The following is a 21,165-nucleotide window of genomic DNA, read 5'->3' as shown; positions in this document are numbered from 1 at the left end:
CGCGCCCGGCCCTTCCCACCCCTTCCGGCTCGCCCTTCCCATCCCGGTCTCTCTCTTGCTCCCTCGGGTTTCAAAGAAACACCACCAGATCTCTTTAAAAGGCGTTTATTGATCATATACAAAATAAAGAAAACCTTATATATCACAAACATACACTATGTACAGCAATAAATACCCGGGGGGCCAGGCCCCGTGCCGCCCCTCCTGGACAATAATTTAGCAATAAATACTGCGCAGGGCACGGGTGGGCACCAAGGCTGCTGCCTGCTGAGGCCAGGTGACTGATCGCTCTCCACTGATGGGAAGTCCAAGCCTCACCTTGCAGCCAGATCCCCGATGGCCCTACCCAGGTGCAGGAGACAGGGTCTCACCTTGTAGCCACACAACAGCCCCTCCTCACTTGGATGTTTAAGGATCCTCACCCCACTTAGGGTACTCTCTCACCTCCCCCTGGCTTCAGCCCTGCAGGGCAGGCAGGGGCTGATCAACTCTGCTTGGACACACCTCTCAGCACCAGGAGACCAACAGAGCTGGACACGCAATAGCCCTTGTCCTGTTGCCCTAAGTTGCCAGGAGAAGGCTTTCTGTACCATTCCCATTTGGTTAAAGGCTTCAGAAACTAGCAGACAGAGAGAATGGGAGGAAAGGTGCGGTTGGGGCATAAAGTTGCTGGAGGGGACAAAAGCCCAACTGGGGCCATAGAGAACAGGGAATTCTATGGGGACACTTCCTAGAACACTCTACCTCAGACTTCCAGAGACACCCGAGCTATTAATGCTCCAGGGGCAGGGTCCATGTGTGCAGCTGGCCCAGCAGGTATAGCACACACCCAGGACACACGCCAGAAACAGGCAAGCTGTGAGCAGCTCTGGCACATCCATGATTGTGTGGTACTGATTCTGTCCTCTTCTCCATAACTGCTCCCAAACCAGGCAGCCAATGGCACTGAGAAGGCATGCCAAGAATTATTCAGTGGCTTCTGGGAGGGGGAAGGGGGTGATCGTTAATGTGTTGGTTCCTTTCACCAAACCACAGCCTAAAAAAGTAACTCAGAAGATCCCAGAGCGGAAACAGTGTAGCAGGCTGTGGCTCAGACATCCCAGCTGTGGATGGGAGCTTTGGCCAAGTGGCCACACCAGAGAGGGAGGTAGCAGGGAAGTGGCCTCACCATCTCCACGTGGGCTGTAGCTTATCAAAACTGCAAACACTGGCCCTGAACACCAAGGCTGCTGCTAACACAGTACACACAGACCTGAAAGATTAACTGAGAACAGCCTGTTGGGAAGCCTGGTGATGGTAGTGATTCCTGTATAACTCACTCAGTGTTGCCAGGGAATCCCTGCACTGATGGTACAACACCCAGATCAGCAGCTAGACACAACGGAGAGGGGGACTCTCTGGGACTATACTCTACAGAAGATCTATCTCCTGGGGATTTTCTTTGATATCTGAGTGTCCATGTCCAAGGAAGGAGTCAGGCAAAGTCAAGATAGGAGGGAAGTCACACATTATGGTTTACTTAGCGGAGACGTTTGGGAGACCCGGCCTCAGCCCAAGCTCTCCATTCGCTGTGTCAGAAAGTCAAACACAACACCCTCACAGTAGGAAAACGGAATTAACAATGATCAGAAAAACAGCAACAGTCACAACTGGACACAGGATTTACTGTCAGGAAACCAAGGGGAAAGGACAAGGAGTGGAGCTGCAGGGCTGGCTCAACAGGGAAAGTCCCCAGACTCAAGAAGCAGATGCTGCAAACCTGAAAGCCTTGCGCATGGCTCTATCCTGTTCAGAAGCAAGGATCTAGCACTCCTGTTTAGCACATATCCAGCCTCAGCCTCCTATTCCTCATCCTCCCGCCAAGCTGGACCTACATGCACAGAGGACCATCCTCAGCTACGCACAACAGCCAAGCCAGTACCAAAGAACTCAGAAAGCTTGCCCCTCTCCTCCTTTAGGCATGGGTATAATCCACGCCAGCTCAGCTGCCACAGTCGGCATCGACAGCTCATCTGGATATCAGTTAGAGAACCAAAGGGAGGGGATGAGGTCACCTGTAACTTGTACTCGACAGTCCAGATTTCCACTCATGTCTGACTCAGGCATCAGCGGGAGTGTCGGAGCACCTTGGGCCAAAGCAGCCCACCACACGCCAGGGCGCACTGCATGCTGTGTCAAACTGAGTGAAAACCCTGCTGCCTGCGAGGTAAAGGCCTATCAGGCCAGTCTTCCCTTTCCCCAGACCACATTTCTGTGCTTTTCAGGGATCCAGGGCCCCAGAGAAGACACCAGCAATGTCAGCAGGAGGCCACAAGCCATGTGACCACACAGGGATATAGCCTCTTGCAGGTGGGTATCCGCCTATGAGGAGCTTCCTGAGCCAAGCCTGGAAGGTGGGCAGCCTCCACTGGAAAGCTGGGGTGAGGTGACAGGCTTGAAACCTGCAGAGAAGCACCTCCAAGTCGAACAGCGGATCCCTGGAAGACGCAGATCCTGAAGGAGGCAAAATAAGGGCCCAGAGCCAAGAGCTGCAGACACTGGGGAAGAACAGACCTGGCCCTAGGGCCAAAGCCCTTGTCTGGCAATGGTGGAGGCCCCCAGGCTCTCACAGTGAGACAGGGAAGAATGAGTTGCTCCCAGTGGGGACCCCACAGAACAGGGTTTCAGAAACACGTGAGTGACAGGACTCCCAACCCACAAGGTAGGCCCCCCGGGGCGGTCTAGCTGAGGCCCTAGTGAAGCCTATAGCAACTAAGCTGAGGCCAGAAGGAAGACGGCCAAGGACAGGTAGGCCACAGCCCTGTGGGCACCCACAGTGACACCTTGGTCCCTGCAATGTCACCACCCAGGGCCAGAGGTGGTGGATGTGGAAGCAGCATGGGCCGAGAGCTCCCGACTTCACTCACTCTGCCACTGCCTTAGACCCACAATGCCAAGCCAAGGCTCGGAGGGACCACGTGACCGAGGAATGAACGAGCGCAGAGGGATGCGAGCCCGCGGCAGTCTCCTATACTCCAGCGGAGCACTTCTGCCTGGGTCCAGCAAGCCAGCAGAAGCAAAACCACACAAAAATCCAAAAAAGAAAACAAACAAACACACATACATACACACAAAACACAGGGACAGCCACAGGTCAAAGGTCACCAGAAGCACCAGCACTTTACGGCTGCACAAAACCTCACCAGGCACGGACAACACCACGGCACCGGCAAGACGGAAGCAGGAAGGGCAAAGGAGTAAGTCACTTTCGGTACAGTTGCAAAAGAGATATCAAAGAGGGCAGCCTCTGGTAGGCTTGCAGCTTGGCTTTTTTTTTTCTTTTTTCTTTTTCTTTTTTTTTTTTAAACTAAGTTTTATAAGTAATGTCTGATAACTCTGTGTATAAAAACTAAACTCCAACAGCCACAGAGCTGTCCCCAGGTTTACAAGAAAGGGATTTTTTTTTAAACTAACAAAGTTTCTACTATACTTTCTTCCCTTTTCCATTTATACGGTCAAATTTTTTTTTTGTTTTTGTTTTTTAAGACAATTTTATAAATACTCTGCAGCTTTTTTTTTCTTTTTAGCTCTTAAACATATAATTTAATAACTCCGTAAAAGGAACTTCTCTTTTAAATAAAGGGCTATCTAACCACACAAACAGGTCATGTAAACAGCGACACCGGACCCATCGCAGGACACTGACACACCTTCCACCCACACTCAGAACCAGCGATTTGGTCTTGTCCGGTCACTGTGCCAGGCTCCAGCACCATGGTTCCTGCCCCAGTGCCCAGGCTGGTGGCCTACCCATCCAGGGGCTTCAACACATAACTGCTTCTCAGGGCAGAGCCCATCTCTTCCTTCTGGATCAAGCTGAGAGGCCCACTGGACATCTGAAAAGAAAGCGCTCAAGTCCCACTGCAGACCACCAGGGAGACAAGGGCAGACCCAAGCCCAGTACACTTCCCACGTGCACGCTCGTCCATCCCCACAGTGCCCACTCTGGACTCCTAGCCTGCATGGCCTTGGTACAAAGGGGTTAGGGGCAACCCAACATCACTGTTGAACTGGCCAATCCCAACGTACAAAACACAGGCGTGACAACAAAGATGATCAAGGGGCTCAGCCCGTGCCCCTGGGTGCAGGTTGTGCTTTGCAGGGAAGGAAAGAGGGAAGGGAGAGGAGAAAGGGAAAAGAAAGGAGGAGGGACAGGGACGGGGCTGCCAACTTTGCCACATACCTAGTGGCCCCTCAAAGACCTGCCTGGCAACTGCACGTGTCCCTATGACCGAGCATCCGTCTTGGACTTTACTATTGTGATGACGCTGGTGGCAGCCACCTTACCAGGGACCAGGGGCCCCAGGCCAGCAGCAAGGGGACCCCGAGCTGGGGCCACAGGGCTACGGGCCACGGTCCTGGCAAAGTTCTGCAGGGCCTCATACTTGGAGCGCAGCGCATCAAGCTCCAGCTTCATGCTGGCATTTTCTGAGGCCAGCTTCTCCACCTCCTGCTGTAGCTCCGCCTTCTGTTTCTCCAGCTCCTCCTTCTGTGTCACCCGCTTCACCCGACAGCTGGCTGCGTAGCCACGGTTCTTCAGTGTGCGTCGGCGCTGCTTCAGCTGGATAATCTCTTCCTTGGATAGGCCTCGCAGGTGCTGGTTCAACTCTCGCACCGACATGGTTACCAGTTCCTCATCGGTCAAGCTGGTGCCATTCTCGCCTGGCTCCCGCTTCACCTGGAGTGGTACAGCACACAGGTCACAGCAGAGTAGGAATGCCCAGCCCATCACACCCCAAGTCCAGCCTCTCCACTCACCTTTAAGGCCTTGTTTCCTTTATTGGGGGTCGTCATAACCCGGGGGACACAGTGAGCAGGCTCTCTGCAAGACACAGAGCAGAGGTCAGTACCCCGAGACTCTCTCACACCCCAACAGGAAGCTTGCAGCCTAGTGCTCAGCCCACAGAACCTTGCCCCTCACCTGACCTGAGCTTGGCTGCTTCAGAAGGCCCTTTCCCTAGAGAGCCAGCTGGGAGGTCGGGGAGATTTTTTTCCCAGGGAAGAAGCAGCAGCAGCGGTGTGAAGGCAGCAGACAAAGGGAGCAGAGAGAGATTAGAAGGTCTGGGCTGCAGGAGGGGCAAGCCTAGAAGGAAGCTGAGCTTTAAAAATAACCCCAGTGCTGCCCCAGAGCGCCCTGTTCCTGGCGAGTCATGCTGACTCAGCGTATCGCCTCCCTCCCTTCCTGAGCTGTTCTCCCGTTCCTTTGGCCAGCCAGCAGTTCCCCAGGAGACCCACTACTGGGACCAGCAGCAAGCAAGGGTCAGTCAGGGACCCCATATTCCAAGGTCCCACTTCCCATATATGTTCCCTAAGCTGGCGCAGGACAAAGGAAAGCCCTTTCTCCCTCTAGGACTCAGGAGGTTGCTTCCTGCCTTGTTCTGGCAGAGGACCAGGTTTGTTCTAACTGGCTGACTGGGAATCCTCTCACCTTCCAGGTAGCAGGCAATCCGGCTGGGAGGAGCTGAGCCCAGGCCCCTCCAGTCCTGCCCGTCCATCTCCTTTACAGATGGGGTAACCATCCTGTGGCTTGGTTGCAGCATCCTGTACTCTTGCCCCACCCGACACAGGGTGTTTCACAAGGGCTCCCACAATTAGCAGAGGAAGAGCACTGTTAGCTGGAAGCAGGCAAGAGCCAGCCCCTTTGGGTCACTGACTGGTCTTTGGCTCTCTGCCTAGGGTCAGTGACCACAGGGCCAGGGAACAAAAGCAAAACAGCTACCTCCTACGGTCAGCCGCCCCTCTGGGCTCAATCTCATTTTCAGCTTTCTAAAGCCTTGCCAAGGACATTATTGTATACCTAGGCTGGGAATCCCCACTTAGCCCAACACCCGCCAGTCCCATGGGTACATCCTCTCCTTTCCAGGTTAGATGCAGGGAACTGAGGAAGGACCTGCAGGTGAGGCTGTTGCAGGTCTCCTTCAGGAGACTGAAGGCTGTGAGCACTTCAGGCAAAAATGTGCTGGGTGGGGAGCCCATCTATCAAAAGAACTAAAGTGTGAGCCAGACAGCACTAATGTTCTTACTAGTCTTACCCTACTACACTTGGCCTTGAACAGGAGGTGTGGCTACTTGCAAACACTGAGCACACAAACCAGAGACACTTCTACAGGACTAGATTACAAGCATTTTCAGAGGTAACAGTTCTGCTAGATCAAAGACAAAGGCAGAACTCAGACCTAGAGGTCTAAAAGGCAAATGTCTTTCTTACAAGTTAGCCTCAGAGAAACCCTGTCTCGAAAAACCAAGCCAAAAAAAAAAAAAAAAAAAGTTAGCCCCAGACTCACACTAGGAGCCGTAAATCGAGGTGAGGGGGGACAGACCTAGCAGGAGCTTCCCTCACAGACAGACTGCTGAAAAACTGTGACTTCCTGAGCTCGCACAGAAAAGTGCAGTGTGGCGGCTGGGAGCTGCAAAGTGCCTCCTCAACAGATTTTACCCTCCACCAAAGGCCTGAACTCAGCACAAGTGCAGCCAACCACCTCCTGATCAAAGGTGTGTGCGTGTGTGTGTGCCCGCGCGAGCAAACGTGCATGTGTATACTCATGTATGCTTAAGGGGGAGGGGCAGGTCTCAGGAAAGCCAATGCTTCCAGCTACCTGCCTGGCTTCCGCAAACCTGGGGACACACAGTGACTAGGCAGACAGTTTTGGGGGACAGCTGTGCTGAGGGATACCTGAGAGCTTTCCAGAGCCTGGGGAAGAAGCTCAGAGAAGCTGAACTCAGTCCTCCAAGTACTTACAGCTATGGACAGTCTCAAGGCACCAAGGGACTCTGGTTCACCCATTCAGGCCTGACAGAAAGAAAAAGTTTGGGCACCTCTGTCCTGTCACACTGGATAATATGGACATTAGTCTCAAGCAAGACAGTGACCCTTCCTTGCTCAACCTTGCCTGTAAACCTCAATGCAGGAGACCCCAACTTAGGTCTTCCCTCCTTCAGAAACTGACATTTATTTGAAAAGAACTTAAGACGTTAAGTTCACTGAAGCATAGTGCCTCCAGAGTTTAACACTTTTCTGAGACCTTGAAGTATCATAGGGCGTAAAGGTCCACCCCAAAAGAAAACACTGCACCTACAAGCAGCCTCAGGGCTCAGTGTGCTGAATGTTGAGGGGACACCCCTTAGCACAAACCACAAGGTAAGCTTAGTCTAGCCATGAATCCCTGGGCAAGGAAAGCAATACAGACTAGAGTTCAAGAACCTTCACAACAGATAAGTCAGTAAACAGCCATTTGGCCACACCCCACACAAACAGTCACTTCCCAAGAGTCTCCCGACACCCAACAGGGCACATGCTTTGTGGTAACTTCAGACAACAAACAGTGGGACCCCAAATTCTTCTGAAAGGTGTAACATTGGGATACATAGAAATACATCTTCCACTCCATGGTTGCACCTCAAAACTCCCACCAGCTCCCTAGATCCACCCTTTGCTCGCCTTAGCAGGTTAGAGCTGCCTCTGCTTCTTTCAAGCCACGCACCCTTCTCCCCTGCCTCCCGCTCTTCTCCATCCAGGACCGACGCAGCCTGGCCATTCAGGGTCACTCAGAAGGAAAGCTTGCTTCCCAGACAAGCGGGCTCGGCCCACCTAAGCTCCTCCCCTCGGCGTACAGCGATCCATCTCCCAGTTTGGGGAACTGCCCCAGTTGTGGGACCCGAGCCAGGAGCCCAAGAGCCTGGGAGGGATGCGCAAGCCTGGGGCTTTACCTTCCACCCCGGGAGAAACCTGCGGCGCGTCCCTGTAATGCCTCCTTCGTGGCCTCTGCCTCCAACTCACAGGTCCGTCAAACTTAACACGACCCCGGATCCTGGCCCGACCTTCACCGCCGGGATCTAGCCCTGACTCCGACTAGACTGGCCGATAGCGGGCCCCGGCCCCCCGCCCTGGCCCAGCGTCAGCAGGAGCACCGAGTGACCTCATGCTGATGACTCAGCACGTCTCCGCTGGGCTCGCACGCGCGTGGCGAGCCCAAGCCGCGCAGCAGGGTCTCCCCGCCGCCTCCCCCGTGGGCCCGCGCGCGACCCCGCCCGCGCGGAAGCCGACGGACACCTGATGAGTCAGCAGCTCGGTGCGGCCACCCCGCTGACCCAGGCAGACGCGCACACCTCGCCCTTACATCGCGCCCCCCGCAGGGCACCCGGGGTCCGCCGCCGCCGCGCGCACGCCGGTCCCCAGCCTCGCCGTCGCCCGGTCCACCGCCTCTGGGGTGGCACCGGAACAGCCGGCTTTTGACTGGCGGGGAAACCAAGGCACGCGCCGCCGTCGGGTGCGCCGCAACCCCGAGGCCAGGCCCCGCCACCCGCCCGAGCCCCGCGCACTCACCACACTGCGGGCCCGGGCGGGCCAAGGCGGGGCTGGGGCGGGGCCGCGCGCGCGCGCTCCGGGGCTGCGCGGGGCTGGGTCGGGCGCGAAGGGTCCCGGCCGGGGGCTTAGGAGGACTGGCCGCTTGCGCGGGCCGGGCCAAGCGCGCTAGGAAGGCCGGGCCGGACCGGGCTCAGAATCCGCCGCCGCCGCCGCCGCTCCTCAGACGTCACATGATGTTTGGTCACGTGGGTTCCATTCATGAAGCGGCGACGCGGCTGGCCTAAGCTTAAAGGGAAAGGCGAGGCGGCAGCGAGGCTAGCGCGCCCCCATCACGCCTGCGCAGCCCCGCGCCGTCGCCCCTGGCAACGCCCGCCGCGCCCTGGCAATGTCTCGCGGGAGTAGTCCCGGCGCTCGCCCCGCTGGCCCTGCTCCTGCCGAGTCAGGTTCTAGGAAGTGTTTTCTTTTTGGTGACCGGGACTCGGACGCCATCAAGCTCCCTCCCGATCTCCACGCCAACTCCTACCGAGGTCTATGGGACAAAACCTGAGTGGGTATTTTCGGGTTTGTTTGCTTGTTTGATCTTCTTCAGTTGGATACCGAGTTTTCACTGTACAGCGAGCAGAATGGCTTTCAACTCCCGGAGATGCTCCTGCCTCTGCCTCCTGGGAGTGGGAATCACGGACGAGCGTCACCACGCGGGAACCTATTTGCTGTTTTGAAGATGTGACAAAGTGGTTTAATTCCTTACCCCGTTCTGCTGCGACGTCCTCATTCTAAATGGGGTCAGCAGGTTGAAAAGGACACGGCTGTTGAGGAGCACGGCCCCAACCCCAGCTCAGATCCCCAAAATATCCAAGATGGCACTGGGGCTTGGAGGACGCACACTAACGATTCTAACCTGGAGAGGGTGCTAGGGGCTTCACCTGCAGCCATCTCTTCGGGTAGAGTGCATGCACTGTAGGAGTTGTGTACTTTTTCTGTGAGGAGACTTCCCACTGCTGTTGAAAAAGTTAAAAAGAAGGAAAGTGGGAGGGATCGATCAGGTTTTCATTTCGAGGTTCCAAACTTTGTATTTGGCCTTCCTTCTCAGGGAATCCAGAAAAGGTGACTCATCCTGTAAGAAGGGTGACAAGGAGAAGGGCAAGCAGGCTGGAGGCGGGCCCATGTGTGCCCTTTGTGATTCATTAGGGCAAATTTGGTTTCTTGAGACAAGGTTTAGCCGGGCGGTAGTGGCGCACACCTTTAATCCCAGCGCTTGGGAGGCAGAGGCAGGCGGATTTCTGAGTTCGAGGCCAACCTGGTCTACATAGTGAGTTCCAGGACAGCCAGGACTACACAGAGAAACCTTGTCTTGAAAAACCAAAAAGGGAGACAAGGTTTAGACCAGGCTGTCCTGGAACTCTCAGAAATCCGACTGCCTCTGCCTCCCTAGTGCTGGGATTAAAGGCCTGTGCCACTACACCCAGCATCAAAACGTAGTTCTTTACATTGTATTTCCTTGGGGAGTATGTAGGGAGTCTTTATCTCTCACTGGCTATAGCCAGAGTCTCCGAATACAGAGAAGTACTCCTTAGGCCCTATGGCTTGAATAGAAATGGCCAACATGAACACCTGTGTTTAAATACTCTGCCCATAGGGAGTGGCACTATTAGGAGGTGTGGCCTTGTTAAAAGAAGTGTGTCTCTGTGGGGACAGGCTTTGAGATCTCATAGACTCAAGCTATGCCCAGTGTGTGGCTTATGGTTTCCTGCAGCCTTCGGATCAGAATGTAGAACTCTAAGCTCCTCTTCCAGCACCATGTCTGCACGCATGCTACCATGCTTTTCTCCATGACAACAATGGACTAAAACCTCTGAAAAGTGTAAGCCAGACCCAATGAGATGCTTTCCTTTAGAAGAGTTGCTGAGTCATGGTGTCTCTTCATAGCAATAAAAACCCCTGAGACATGCCCTCTGTGTTTCTTTTACTTATCTTCATCCAACCTGCCTTTGTTCTAGTTGTAAGATGGGGTCTTTGTAGGCTCTGTAGGCTGGCGTAAGCTCAGTAGCAACCCTCCTGCTTCGGCCTCCCAAATGCTGGGACTACAGCCATAAGCTCCGATGCTTTCCGTGTTATTTTTTATATTCCCCAGAGTAGCTGCAAAGACTTGCAGTCAGGAGTAACAGGGACTTACTGGACATGTTAGCTCAGGCCTTTAATCCCAGTCCTCAGAATGCAGAGGCAGGTGGGTCTCTGAGTTCAAGACCAACATGGTCTATAAAAGCCAGTTCCAGGACAGCCATGGCTACACAGAGAAACCCTGTCTCAAGAAAACAAAGAGGGAGGGGGGAAAAAAAGTTAACTGGGACTCTAGGCATGCATTGTGATTAGCAAGCCCCCAAACCTCCCCTCCCTAGTGTTAGGGATCTAACTCAGGATATTACACATGTTAGGCAAATGCTCAATCACTAGACCACAGCCTAACCCTCAACACACACACACACACACACCAGCAGATACTAGGTCAGAGGCCTGGTGCATCCGTGTGTTCTGTATCTTTATCACTCAGTGCTGGTTCAAAGGAGGACCCCGAGCCACTTCTTGCGAAGAGGGACTGGAAGGGTGAGTATAGCACTGGGTATGGAGGCAGCAGCAGCTGGGGTGACCTGGCAGGACATTCAGAGTCACATCAGGGCTTGTCCTTTTACATGCTGTTCCTTGTCCCTGCCACCTGCTGAAGTATCATCAGGAAGTACCAGCTGTGGGTCACGGAGTGGCTACTAAAGGATAGCCATTGCTAGGCTGATTCCCACTGATGTTCCATCTCTCCCTGTAGTGACAGTGACAGTTTGGCATCTTTGAAAACCACAGAAACGACAGGCTGTGGTGGTGCATGCCTTTAATCCCAGCACTTGGGAGGCAGAGACAGGCGGATTTCTGAGTTCGAGGCCAGCCTGGTCTACAGAGTGAGTTCCAGGACAGCCAGAGCTACACAGAGAAACCCTGTCTTGAAAAATAAAAAAAATAAATAAAAGAAAATGAAAAAAGAAAAAGAAAACCCCAGAAACATTATGGGAATGTGTTTTCATGTTTAATCCTGGGTGTGGGATATAGGGTTGCTTCAGATTGCCCGCAGCAGCTGACTGATTTGCCTCATGCTCTAGAGGGGTATGATTTTGCCAACTACAGATAGTTTCTGTGATTGTGTGATGTTTGGAATTCTGGGGACTTTTAAGAGGGTATGTAAATGCTAGGGCCCCCAATAGGTGGGTTGTTGGTTGGTTGATTGTCGTTGGTCTCGGTTGGTTAAGTAGCTGTGGGCAAAGAAGAAACAAGAAGAAATTGGATATCCTGATGGCAAAGATCAAAGTTGCCCCAAGAAACTCGATGCCCCTAATCAGAAGGAAGTAGTCTAACCATTATGTTATCCCCTTTCTAACCCCTGACTTTATTCAGGGATCTCTTTCCTTTCTGCTCTATCCTTTTTTTTTTTCCTTTTCCCTCTCTTACCTAATGTTAAGGGGTTGAAAGAATGGAAGAAAGAAGAACCCACTAAATAGCAAAAGACAGCTACATCTGCCTTACATCCTGGTCTTCACAGCATTGAGTCTGCCTTTCACATATTAGGGACTTCATTTGAGAATCATCTTTACTTAGTTTTCCACTTTTGGGGAGTCTCACTCCCCATTTCATGGAACCTAGACTTGGAGCAAAGTTTGGGAGTGCCCACACCCAGGGCCACAAGGGGCTAGAAGAAATAATCAGAAGATGGACCGTCCTGGAGATGATGGGGCTCTGGTGTGGAGTTGCTTCCTTGAAGTAGAGAGCCCTGGGCTCTGGAGTTAACACTGAAGCTGATGTTAGTTGTTATTCTGGGTCATTCCAGGAGGTGGCTCGGCTCCATAGCCTTCCTCGGGATAGATAAAGCCCTACAGCTATAGAGCAGACTGATAATAGTCATGGAGGGAATGCCGAAGGAAAGTGGAGTCCATACTGAAACAAGCCCTCGGAGCATGTGTGGATCATTGGTGAAAGGCAAACATGCCTCACCATATAAGACTAGTCAAGAACCCTCTCCTGGCTCTCCAGACAGGTTCGGGATGGTTGTCTCTGGGTATAGTGAAGAAGAAGGACCTGGATCTCGGGGAACATAAAAGCTCATTGCAAGAGTCTCTCAAGCAAGGCTCTTTTTGCTGAGTGGCACTTGAAGAAGTTTCCGGGGAACACATCTGCCACACAGCATCAGTACAACCCGCTCCTGGGCACTGACTCAAGCTTCCTGGTCCCCATGCCTCCAGCACTGTTTCTTAGCACTGATGGATTCTGTCTTCTGACCCTCATAACTGTCTCGGCCATCCTTGGTTCTGAACTGTTCAGGGAAAACTGGAAAATGAGGAGTAGGATCCTGCTGTGACACTCCTGGAAAGACAGACCTCTTTCCTCTGACCTGCTCTGTTACACAGGCCTCTGCTTTGCCCATGCACCTGCATATTCAACTAAATCGCAGGCTCCCGGAAGTTTGTGTGCTGGCTAGTTATTTAATGTCACTTTGACTCACAAACTAGAGATATCTGAACAGAAGGAAGCTTGAGTGAGAAAATGCCTCCATAAGATGCAGTAGTAAGGAGTTGGAGAGATGGCTCAGTGGTTAAGGAGCACTGACTGTTCTTCCAGAGGACCCAGGTTCAATTCCCACCACCCACATGGCAGCTCACAACTGACTGTAACTCCAGTATCTGACACCCTCACATACACATACATACATGTAAAACACCAATGCACATAAGATAAAAGTAAATAAATTCTAAGAAAGAAAAACAAAAAAAACTTATTAAAAATAATCCAGCTGGAAGGCATTTTCTTACATTAGTTACTGTTGGAGAGCTCATCCCATTGTGAGGGGTTCCCATCCTGGTGCTGAGTTCTTGAAGAAAGCAGACTAAGCAAGTCTTGGGAACCAAGCCAGTAAGCAGCCCTCCATGGCCTCTGTATCATCTCCTGCCTCCAGGATCTTGCCCTGTCTGAGTTCCTGTCCTGACTTCCTTCAGTGATGAGCAGCAATGTGGAAGAGTAAACCAAATAAGCCCCTCTCCTCCCCTGCTTGCTTTTTGGTCATGGTGTTGCATCAAAGCAATAGAAATTCTTAATTAAGGCAGCTTGTTATATCACCTTTTGAGGTGGGGCCTTCACCTTCTGTCTCCATGCTGAGTGACTTCTAAATGAAGAAACATGAGCATTCGTGGCCTCTGTAAGGCCTGTTGCTGCTATAAAGCTGGTATATGAAGGTTGACTGTGTGTGTCGCCTTGACTATACTACAATGAGGGTACCTAGACATTCTAAATATCTTTGTACAGGATTAGTATTTGAATTACTGGGCAAACAAGCAAACAGAGCAAAAGTAGACTTGTGGTTAGGCATAGTGGCGTACACCTTTTATCCTTTAATTCCAGTGGCCAGGATGTAGAGGCAGGCCAGTCTCTGAGTTCGAGACCAGCCTGGTCTACCGACAGAGTTTCAGGACAGCCAGGGGTACACAGAGAAACCCTGTCTCGGTTGGGGGAGGGGAATTGTGTGTGTGTGTGTGTGTGTGTGTGTGTGTATGAATTAGTCGACTTTAATGTCAAGAATAACAGCATTACAGAACTAGAGAGATGGCTCAGCAGTTAGGAGAAGCCCTGAGTCATCTTCTGGAATGTCCTCCTCTACAATTTCCAGAGGATAGGATAGTTGGCTGCAGCCTTCATCCTTAAGGGGACCTGAGCTTAGTTCCTAGAACCCACATGGAGTTTACAACTATCTCTAACTCCAGTTCCAGGGAATTCAATGCCTTTTCTGGCCTCTGAGAGCACATGGTACACTCACACATATGAACAAACATTCACACACGAACACAGTTTAACTTTTTTAATTTTAATTTTATTTTTTATTTTTCGTTTTTCAAGACAAGGTTTCTCTGTGTAGCCCTGGCTGTCCTGAAACTTGCTCTGTAGACCAGACTGTCCTTGAACTCACAGAGATCCACCTGCCTCTGCCTCCTGAGTGTTGGGATTAGAGACATACACCACCACCACCTAATTTAAAAATATTTTTAAAATAACAGATATGCTGGGTATGATGGCATATACCTCCTTTAATCCCAGCACTCAGGAGACAGAGGCAAGGGTATCTCTATGAGTCCAAAGCCAGCCTAGTCCTACAGAGCAACTTCTAGAACAGCCAGGGCACAGGGAAATCTTGTCTCAAAACCAACAACAAAAAATTAACAAACAGGCTGGGTAGTGATGGCACATGCCTTTTTCTTTCTTTTTTTCAAGACAGAATTTCCCTGTGTCATGGCCCTTGAATCTGTCAGTCTGGAAAATTCCAACACTTCCCTCAAAAGGTTTCCTCCTCACCAGGAACTTGGCCCTACACAGCCTAGATCAGCCAGCAACACGTCTCCCCTTGGCAAGCTACAGGGATAGGTACTAAAGAGGTGACCCCACCATATCTGTGTGCCAAGGCCTGCCTACAGTGCCAGTCTTCAGGCTATGGCATAGACACAGAGGCTCTGTAAGCCCTCTGTTACCCAGGGGACCTTCAGCCTGGCTGCAGCCAGCTTTATAGGACCCTTGTTACTGTCTCCTCCCTCAGTGTACAGGCAGGCCTCTCTCCATAGGTGACAAATAGGTAAATTGGAGCTTTTGGGAAATTTTTTTATTATTCAACTGAAAGGATAGGAAGAAAAGTAGCAGTATTTGCTGAGTTGAGGAACATACAAGAGTCTCATCAGCTACCTGAGAAGTTCTTTTCCCAAATGCCTAGTGGGATCATTGGTAAAGCATTAAGTACCCAGAAGGAGGTACAGGATGTGTGGGACTAGCTGGTCGTCACAGAAAGGAACCCTGTGAGTGGATCACAGGAAGGGGCCATGGCTAAGCCTGGCAAGCTGACCCTGAAACTAAGGAGAATAAAGACCACAGGCCTGAGCTCCAGAGGAAGCTGAAGAGGGGGAGGTCTGAGAACCCACCCAGCTTTGAGCTGGCACTTGAGTATCAATGGAGGTCCCCAGTTGTAAGTGATGTCCCCTTCCTGGCTGACCTGGCTGTGGGTAAGGGCCTGCTGTGGGGATATTCTGTGTTGTTGGAGAAGCTTCAAGTAAGAAGAGAAGAACTGAGTCACTCAGGTGTTGTATACTTAATGGAATTGAAATCAGAGTATGCCCTGAGCCCGTAAGTTCAAGTCTTGTCTGGGCAACATCAAGTCACTATCTTACAAGAAAAAAGGAGTCTGGCATACTATAGTAACTTTCATCCATAATTCTAGCACTTGGGAGACTAGAGTGAGGGATGAAGAGTTCAGAGCTAACCTGGACTACACTGCAAAACCCTGCTTTAAAAGAAAGGGAGAGAAAAGGAAAGGAGAAGAAAAGAAAGGAAGTAGGGAACAGGAGGAAGGCTGGCAGATGAATCATTCCTTGCCTGCTGGGACCAGGTTTCAGGGCAGCGGCTTAACGTGGCCAGAAGACAGAGAGGCCCCAGCAGAGGAGTCCAGCTTCACCTTGTCCAGTACAGTCTTCTTTATAGCAGCAGGGGAGACAGTTTCCTGATCAGCCATGGTCTGCAGCTCCCTAGAAAAGCCATGATACGCTTAACCTGAGCCCCTCCGCCTCCCAGAATCCACCGTTCAGCAGCTTTGGTGGGGAACACTCTGCTAGCACCCACAATCCCCTCTGCCAGCCACATCTCAACCTCTCCTTCCTCCTCCCCACCCCCCTCCACCCCCGCCTACACAGCTGCACGGCCACTTCTCAAACCACTCAGGGTCAGGGTCACACTGGCTACAGCTTGTGGCAGGAATCTGCTTCTGTTTTCTATATGTGCCTAGGTGGCTAGGTCCCATGTCCAAGTCTCACAGACTTGCACTCGGATCTCTAAGGTATTTTGTCCTAGCGGGTGGCCACTGGTAAGAAAGGCTGGTGGTTGACCCTGTAGACATGAACCTGGGATAGTGATTTCCAACCTTGGCTCTGCTTTACAACAATGGAGGGACCCTGGACACGTTCATTCACTCTTACCAGGCTATCTTGCTGCTAACAACTGCCAGCTTAGCTAGCTTGTTTAACCTGGGAAAGGTCATGAAGAAGGTGTTGGGCCAGTCCTCCTACGTTCCCCAGCTACCCTTCTAGCCTGGCTCCCTGGCTATGATGATGAAACTGAATGAAGGTTATATTGCAAGACCAGAGGGGTGTCTACGGACACATGTAGATAACGCTTCTCACAGGACAATGAAAAAGAGCTAGAGACATTGCATACTGTGACCCAGAAAACTTGAACCTTCCAAAGTCCTGCTCGGGGCCAGGACAGGGCTCAGTGGATTAACTGCCATGAAACCTTTGAAGCCAGGGCTCTGGCATACAGGCATGGGTGGCTGAGAAGTGGATGACAGGAGAACCTACCGTGTACGGATGCAGGAGGCTTCCACAGCGTTGATCAGCAGGGAGCGGAAGCCCCCACTCTCCAGCACATGCAAAGCATGGATGGTGGCCCCGCCAGGAGAGCAGACATTGTCCTTGAGCTGGCCTGGATGTTGTTCTGAGTCTAGTAGCATCTTGGCTGCCCCCTGTGACAAGAAAAAGAGACTGATAGCATGGGCACCTACCTGCTTCTAGAGAGTACAGTCCTCAGCCACCAAAGCACCTGCTGACTCCCCTCTCAACTGTCCCCAGTTTGGGTTTAATAAGAAACAGCTCCCACCAGTATCTCAAAGCACTGACCAGGAGGGCCTGGGCCCCAAGGCGGACTGCCAGGCGTCTTGGAAGCCCCATTTTCACACCGCCATCTGCCAGAGCATCCAGGGCTGTGAAGGCCTGCAGGGAGATTGCATCCTCAGCCTCCTCTCTGGGACCCAGAGCAGGGTGCAGCAGAGAGAGGTACACAGAGGCCCTGGGAACTGCCCACAGCCCTGACCACCCATCGCTCCAGTGCTCACATAGGCAGGGCCGCTGCCACTGAGCCCTGTGACAGCATCGATCAGATCTTCCTCCACCTCTGTGCAGAAGCCCACGCTGCCCATGAGCTGCTCCACAAGCTTGCCATCCTCCACCTGGGCGTGAGTACCTGTGGCATACACAGTAACCCCCTCCCGTACCACGACCGGGGTGTTAGTCATACATCGGATGACTTTGGGAGCAGGTTGGAACGCCATCAGCTTCTGGAAGAGGAAGAGAAACCAGCTCTATCACTCTGGTGGTGGCTGTTTGTCCTCATCCCGGGCATGGAAGTGAGTATGGACCTGCTTCCTCCACTGAACATTTCCTGAGTTCTTGCTGTGGGCTGGGCTGCCTCCCCCACTGAGCATTTCTTCTTGCTGTGGGCTGGGCTGCTATACCCTGTGCACAGGTACAGAAGCCGGACACCAAGAGCAGAGTTCCTGACCACATGCTGCACCCCCTCTGCAGCACTTCTGGCCCAAGGCACCCACCTTTTCAATGGAGTTGATGGTGACACCTGCTGCACAAGACACCACAATGTGCCTGTCCTCGATGTTAGCACCGATTTCATCCAGGATGAAGGGGATGATGTGGGGCTTCACAGCCAGGAAGAGCACATCACTGTGGCACACCGTCTCTTTGTTATGGGGTGTCAGGTTTACCCCTATCCTCTGCAGGGGTGCAAGGAGACTCGGCTTGCCTCATGGGCTATCGGCCCACAAAGCTGATTGCTCTGTGAGTAGAGAGGCCCAGAGGCTGCTGGGTGAAATGAGAAAGGCACTGTGCCCTGGAATGTGTCCCCTTTGAAGTAGAAAAGGGACATCACAGACTTCTAAACCATAGCCCATCCCATCCCACCTCAGGCTGCAATGGCTGCAGTCTCTACAATTGCCTGCCTTCCAAATGTGGGTGGTGGTCTCAAGCTGGGAGCCTGCTACACCCCCACCCACCCACCCACACATCCTTAGCCTGAAAATCTGGTTGAGCCATACCAAACAGAAACTGTACTCATCATCACCCCAGCCGACTCTGATCTGATCTCTGTGCTGTCTGGCCTTCCAGAGGGCTCCAAAACCCCTATCTGGGAAACCCCGTTCCAGACTAGCACCCTCTCTTACCAACTGTATTCAGAGAAGGAGAGCAGCATCTGGAGGTTTCCTATGGCAGGTCTGCTTCTCCTGCTGGAGTAGGGGCTCCACACTTTGCCCTCACAGTCAGGTGTGCTGCACACCAAACCCTACGCCCTAACTCTAAAGAGATTCAGGCTTTCTATCTGCTTTTACCAGGCACCTACCCGGAGGGCAGAGACTGTGGCTTGGTCCATATCTGGAGAGCTGGCCATTATCTTGTGAGCAGCCAGAACACCTGTAGGGGACAGAATTCCTCCCTCAAAGCTAGTTCTAGCCTCTCTGCCACACTGCTAAGAAGGACACACCCTTCACCTCCTTCAGAGAACCAGCCCCAAACATATGGCAGCTGCCATTTCCCAAAGGACTGAGGCCACTGACACAGACACTCCATGTTAACACCCTCCCTGGCACCAGAGGAATCTACTACCTGCAGCTGTGAAGCCCTTGGCTAGGGCAAAGGCTAGCTGCCCTGCCCCGATGAACCCTACGCTCATGTTTGGAGGTCCAGGACCCACAACCTTCACAGCTGACGCCGGCTCTGTAGGGCAGCAGAGAACTGTACCGACAGGATAGAAAAGCGAGACGTCGGGTGGGGAGTACCCGGTCTGGCCGCTCCCGCCAGCCAGGTGCTCCCCAACCCCCATCCCAGTCTGCCTAATTTCTATGTTGCTCCTCGGCTGGCCGGGCTGGGAAGTTGTCCCAGGTACCCCTACACCCCGTACCACCACCACCACCCGCCGCCCAGAGCCAGGATGCCTGGTGTGCAGCTGAAGGTTCTGAGCCCTCTGCAAAGGGCTCAGGGAGCCATAAGGAAAAAGACTGATTGTAGGGGAGGGTCCAGAATCCAGAGAACCCTCAACATCCAAGTCCCTAGTCCGTCTCTAGCTTATTTCTCAGAAGCCCCATTCCCTAAGCCTTCATTCCAGGAGTCCCATCCCCGGAGCCCCAAGTCCCGCTACCCACAGCGCGGCTACTCCGGCACACAAGCACGACAGAGCCCAGCCTCCTGCATCCGCCACGCGGCACCCGAGCCCACCGGCCCCGCCCCCACTCTACCTCAGCCAATGAGCTGTGCGGCCTTTGAGAGCTAGCCAATCCAGAGCTGCAACTGGAGCCTTGTGCATTGCGTCATACACAGGGCTGGAGACAGACGCTCCTCCTTGCTCCCCCCCTCCGCCCCCCCGAAGTGAGCAGTAGTTGCGAATACAGATTAGTACCCACAAAAGCCACCAGTCCCATCCGTTATTTGTTGTTTTATTGCAAGTGTTTCTTTGAAAGCTAGGCACCTTCTGCAGCCACGGGCTTGTTACTTCCCAGACCGCCTCCATCCTACTGTACCCAGCTCTCCAACCACGGGTTTTGGGGATATTGTGCTCTGAATATCTGCAACCTCTAGAGGTGTTCAAGGCACATCTGCTGGTCTTGGATCTGTAGAGCAGCAGTCTCAGTTCCCCTAGACTCTGCTAAATTACACTTGATTCCAGTGCCCATTCCCTCACCCTCCCACCTCACCTCACTCCCCGACTCCCTTAGAGGTGGCTTGCTTTCCCCACGTTTTGTCTCCTTAGATAAAGACAGGTTGCTTTAGAAAAGTAATTTTAAAATCACTAGGAAGTTTCCAGCCTGCAAGATTCGGAAAAGGAATTTCCATCCCTCTTTCTCGGTAATAATGACCACCACTCAAACTAGGAGACTGCTCCGTGGGACTTCATATACTTTCCAGTATTAGAGAGAATTCTCAGTGCTTAAGAGCATGTTACTCGCAGGGCAGTGGTGGTGCACGCCTTTAATTCCAGCACTTGGGAGGCAGAGGCAGGCGAATTTCTGAGTTTGAGGCCAGCCTGGTCCACACAGTGAGTTCCAGGATAGCCCGGGCTATAAAGAGAAACCCTGTCTCAAAAAACAAAAAACAAACAAACAAACAAAAAGAGCATGTTACTCTTGCAGAGGACCTGGATTCTGTTCCCAGTACCCATATGGCAGCTAACATTATCCAGAATTCCTTTCTAGGGATCTGACACTTCCTCTGAGCTCCTCAGTCACCAGGTGAGCATACATACAAGCAAGCAAAACAGTTATACACATAAACTGATTTTTTAAAAAAATATATATGCCTTTCTCCAAGTGATAATAAGCAACATTCTTAAAACCAAAGAAAGACAGTTCTGTCATCTAGGGAGCTCCAGAAACCTTCTTCCATTTTCCTCTTGAGTCTTAGCCCTCTCCTCCTCTGCCTTCTCTAGGACCTCTGAAATTTAGGTTGGATGTGATGCTGGGGACAGAAAGCCACTGAACAGTGAGAACATTGAGGACTTAGCATGATATATTTCAGAATTTTGGCTAGTAAAAGAATAAAAGGGGGCTGGAGGAATGGCTCAGAGGTTAAAAGCACAGCCTGCTCTTCCAGAGGTCCTGAGTTCAATTCCCAGCAACCATATGGTGGCTCACAACCATCTATAATGAGATCTGATGCCCTCTTCTGGTGTATCTGAAAACAGTGACAGTGTACTCAGATACATAAAATAAATAAATCTTTTGCTTTGGTTTGTTTTTTTTGTTTTTTTGTTTTTCAAGACAGGATTTCTCTGTGTAGCCCTGGCTGTCCTGGAACTCACTCTATAGACCAGGCTGGCCTCGAACTCAGAAATCTGCCTGCCTCTGCCTCCCAAGTGCTGAGATTAAAGGCATGAGCCACCACTGCCCAGCTAAAATAAATAAATCTTTTTTTTATTATTTATTT

The 21,165-nt window shown here is 52.1% G+C and overlaps 2 protein-coding genes across 4 annotated transcripts; both read right to left on the bottom strand.

Moving 5' to 3' along the window:
• Positions 1–89: 89 nt before the first annotated feature.
• Positions 90–8,548, bottom strand: Mafg (MAF bZIP transcription factor G). Of its 3 annotated transcripts, XM_028787973.1 has the most exons (4): positions 5,468–6,263; positions 4,966–5,122; positions 4,798–4,861; positions 90–4,717 (listed from the first exon to the last, which is right to left on the bottom strand). In XM_028787973.1, exons 1-4 carry the CDS (start codon positions 5,577–5,579, stop codon positions 4,265–4,267), a joined length of 786 nt encoding a protein of 261 aa, XP_028643806.1. In that variant the 5' UTR covers positions 5,580–6,263; the 3' UTR covers positions 90–4,264. The 3 variants fall into 3 exon arrangements, with proteins under 3 accessions (XP_028643806.1, XP_028643808.1, XP_028643807.1); XM_028787975.1 differs by lacking the exons at positions 4,966–5,122; positions 5,468–6,263 and adding an exon at positions 8,363–8,548; XM_028787974.1 differs by lacking the exon at positions 4,966–5,122.
• A 6,457-nt stretch (positions 8,549–15,005) lies between these two features.
• On the bottom strand, positions 15,006–19,476 carry Pycr1 (pyrroline-5-carboxylate reductase 1). Its single transcript, XM_028787930.1, has 8 exons — positions 19,389–19,476; positions 18,853–18,981; positions 18,590–18,660; positions 17,787–17,966; positions 17,295–17,516; positions 17,080–17,172; positions 16,762–16,925; positions 15,006–15,933 (listed from the first exon to the last, which is right to left on the bottom strand). The coding sequence occupies exons 2-8, from the start codon at positions 18,917–18,919 to the stop codon at positions 15,801–15,803; spliced, it is 930 nt and encodes a 309-aa protein (XP_028643763.1). The 5' UTR covers positions 18,920–18,981; positions 19,389–19,476; the 3' UTR covers positions 15,006–15,800.
• Positions 19,477–21,165: the final 1,689 nt, after the last annotated feature.

This window comes from Grammomys surdaster, unplaced genomic scaffold, assembly GCF_004785775.1.
Source record: "Grammomys surdaster isolate TR1022 unplaced genomic scaffold, NIH_TR_1.0 125688, whole genome shotgun sequence".
Taxonomy (NCBI): Eukaryota; Metazoa; Chordata; class Mammalia; order Rodentia; family Muridae; genus Grammomys; species Grammomys surdaster.
The sequence above is the reverse complement of the archived record's forward strand: the minus strand, read 5'-3'. Positions and strand labels throughout refer to the sequence as shown.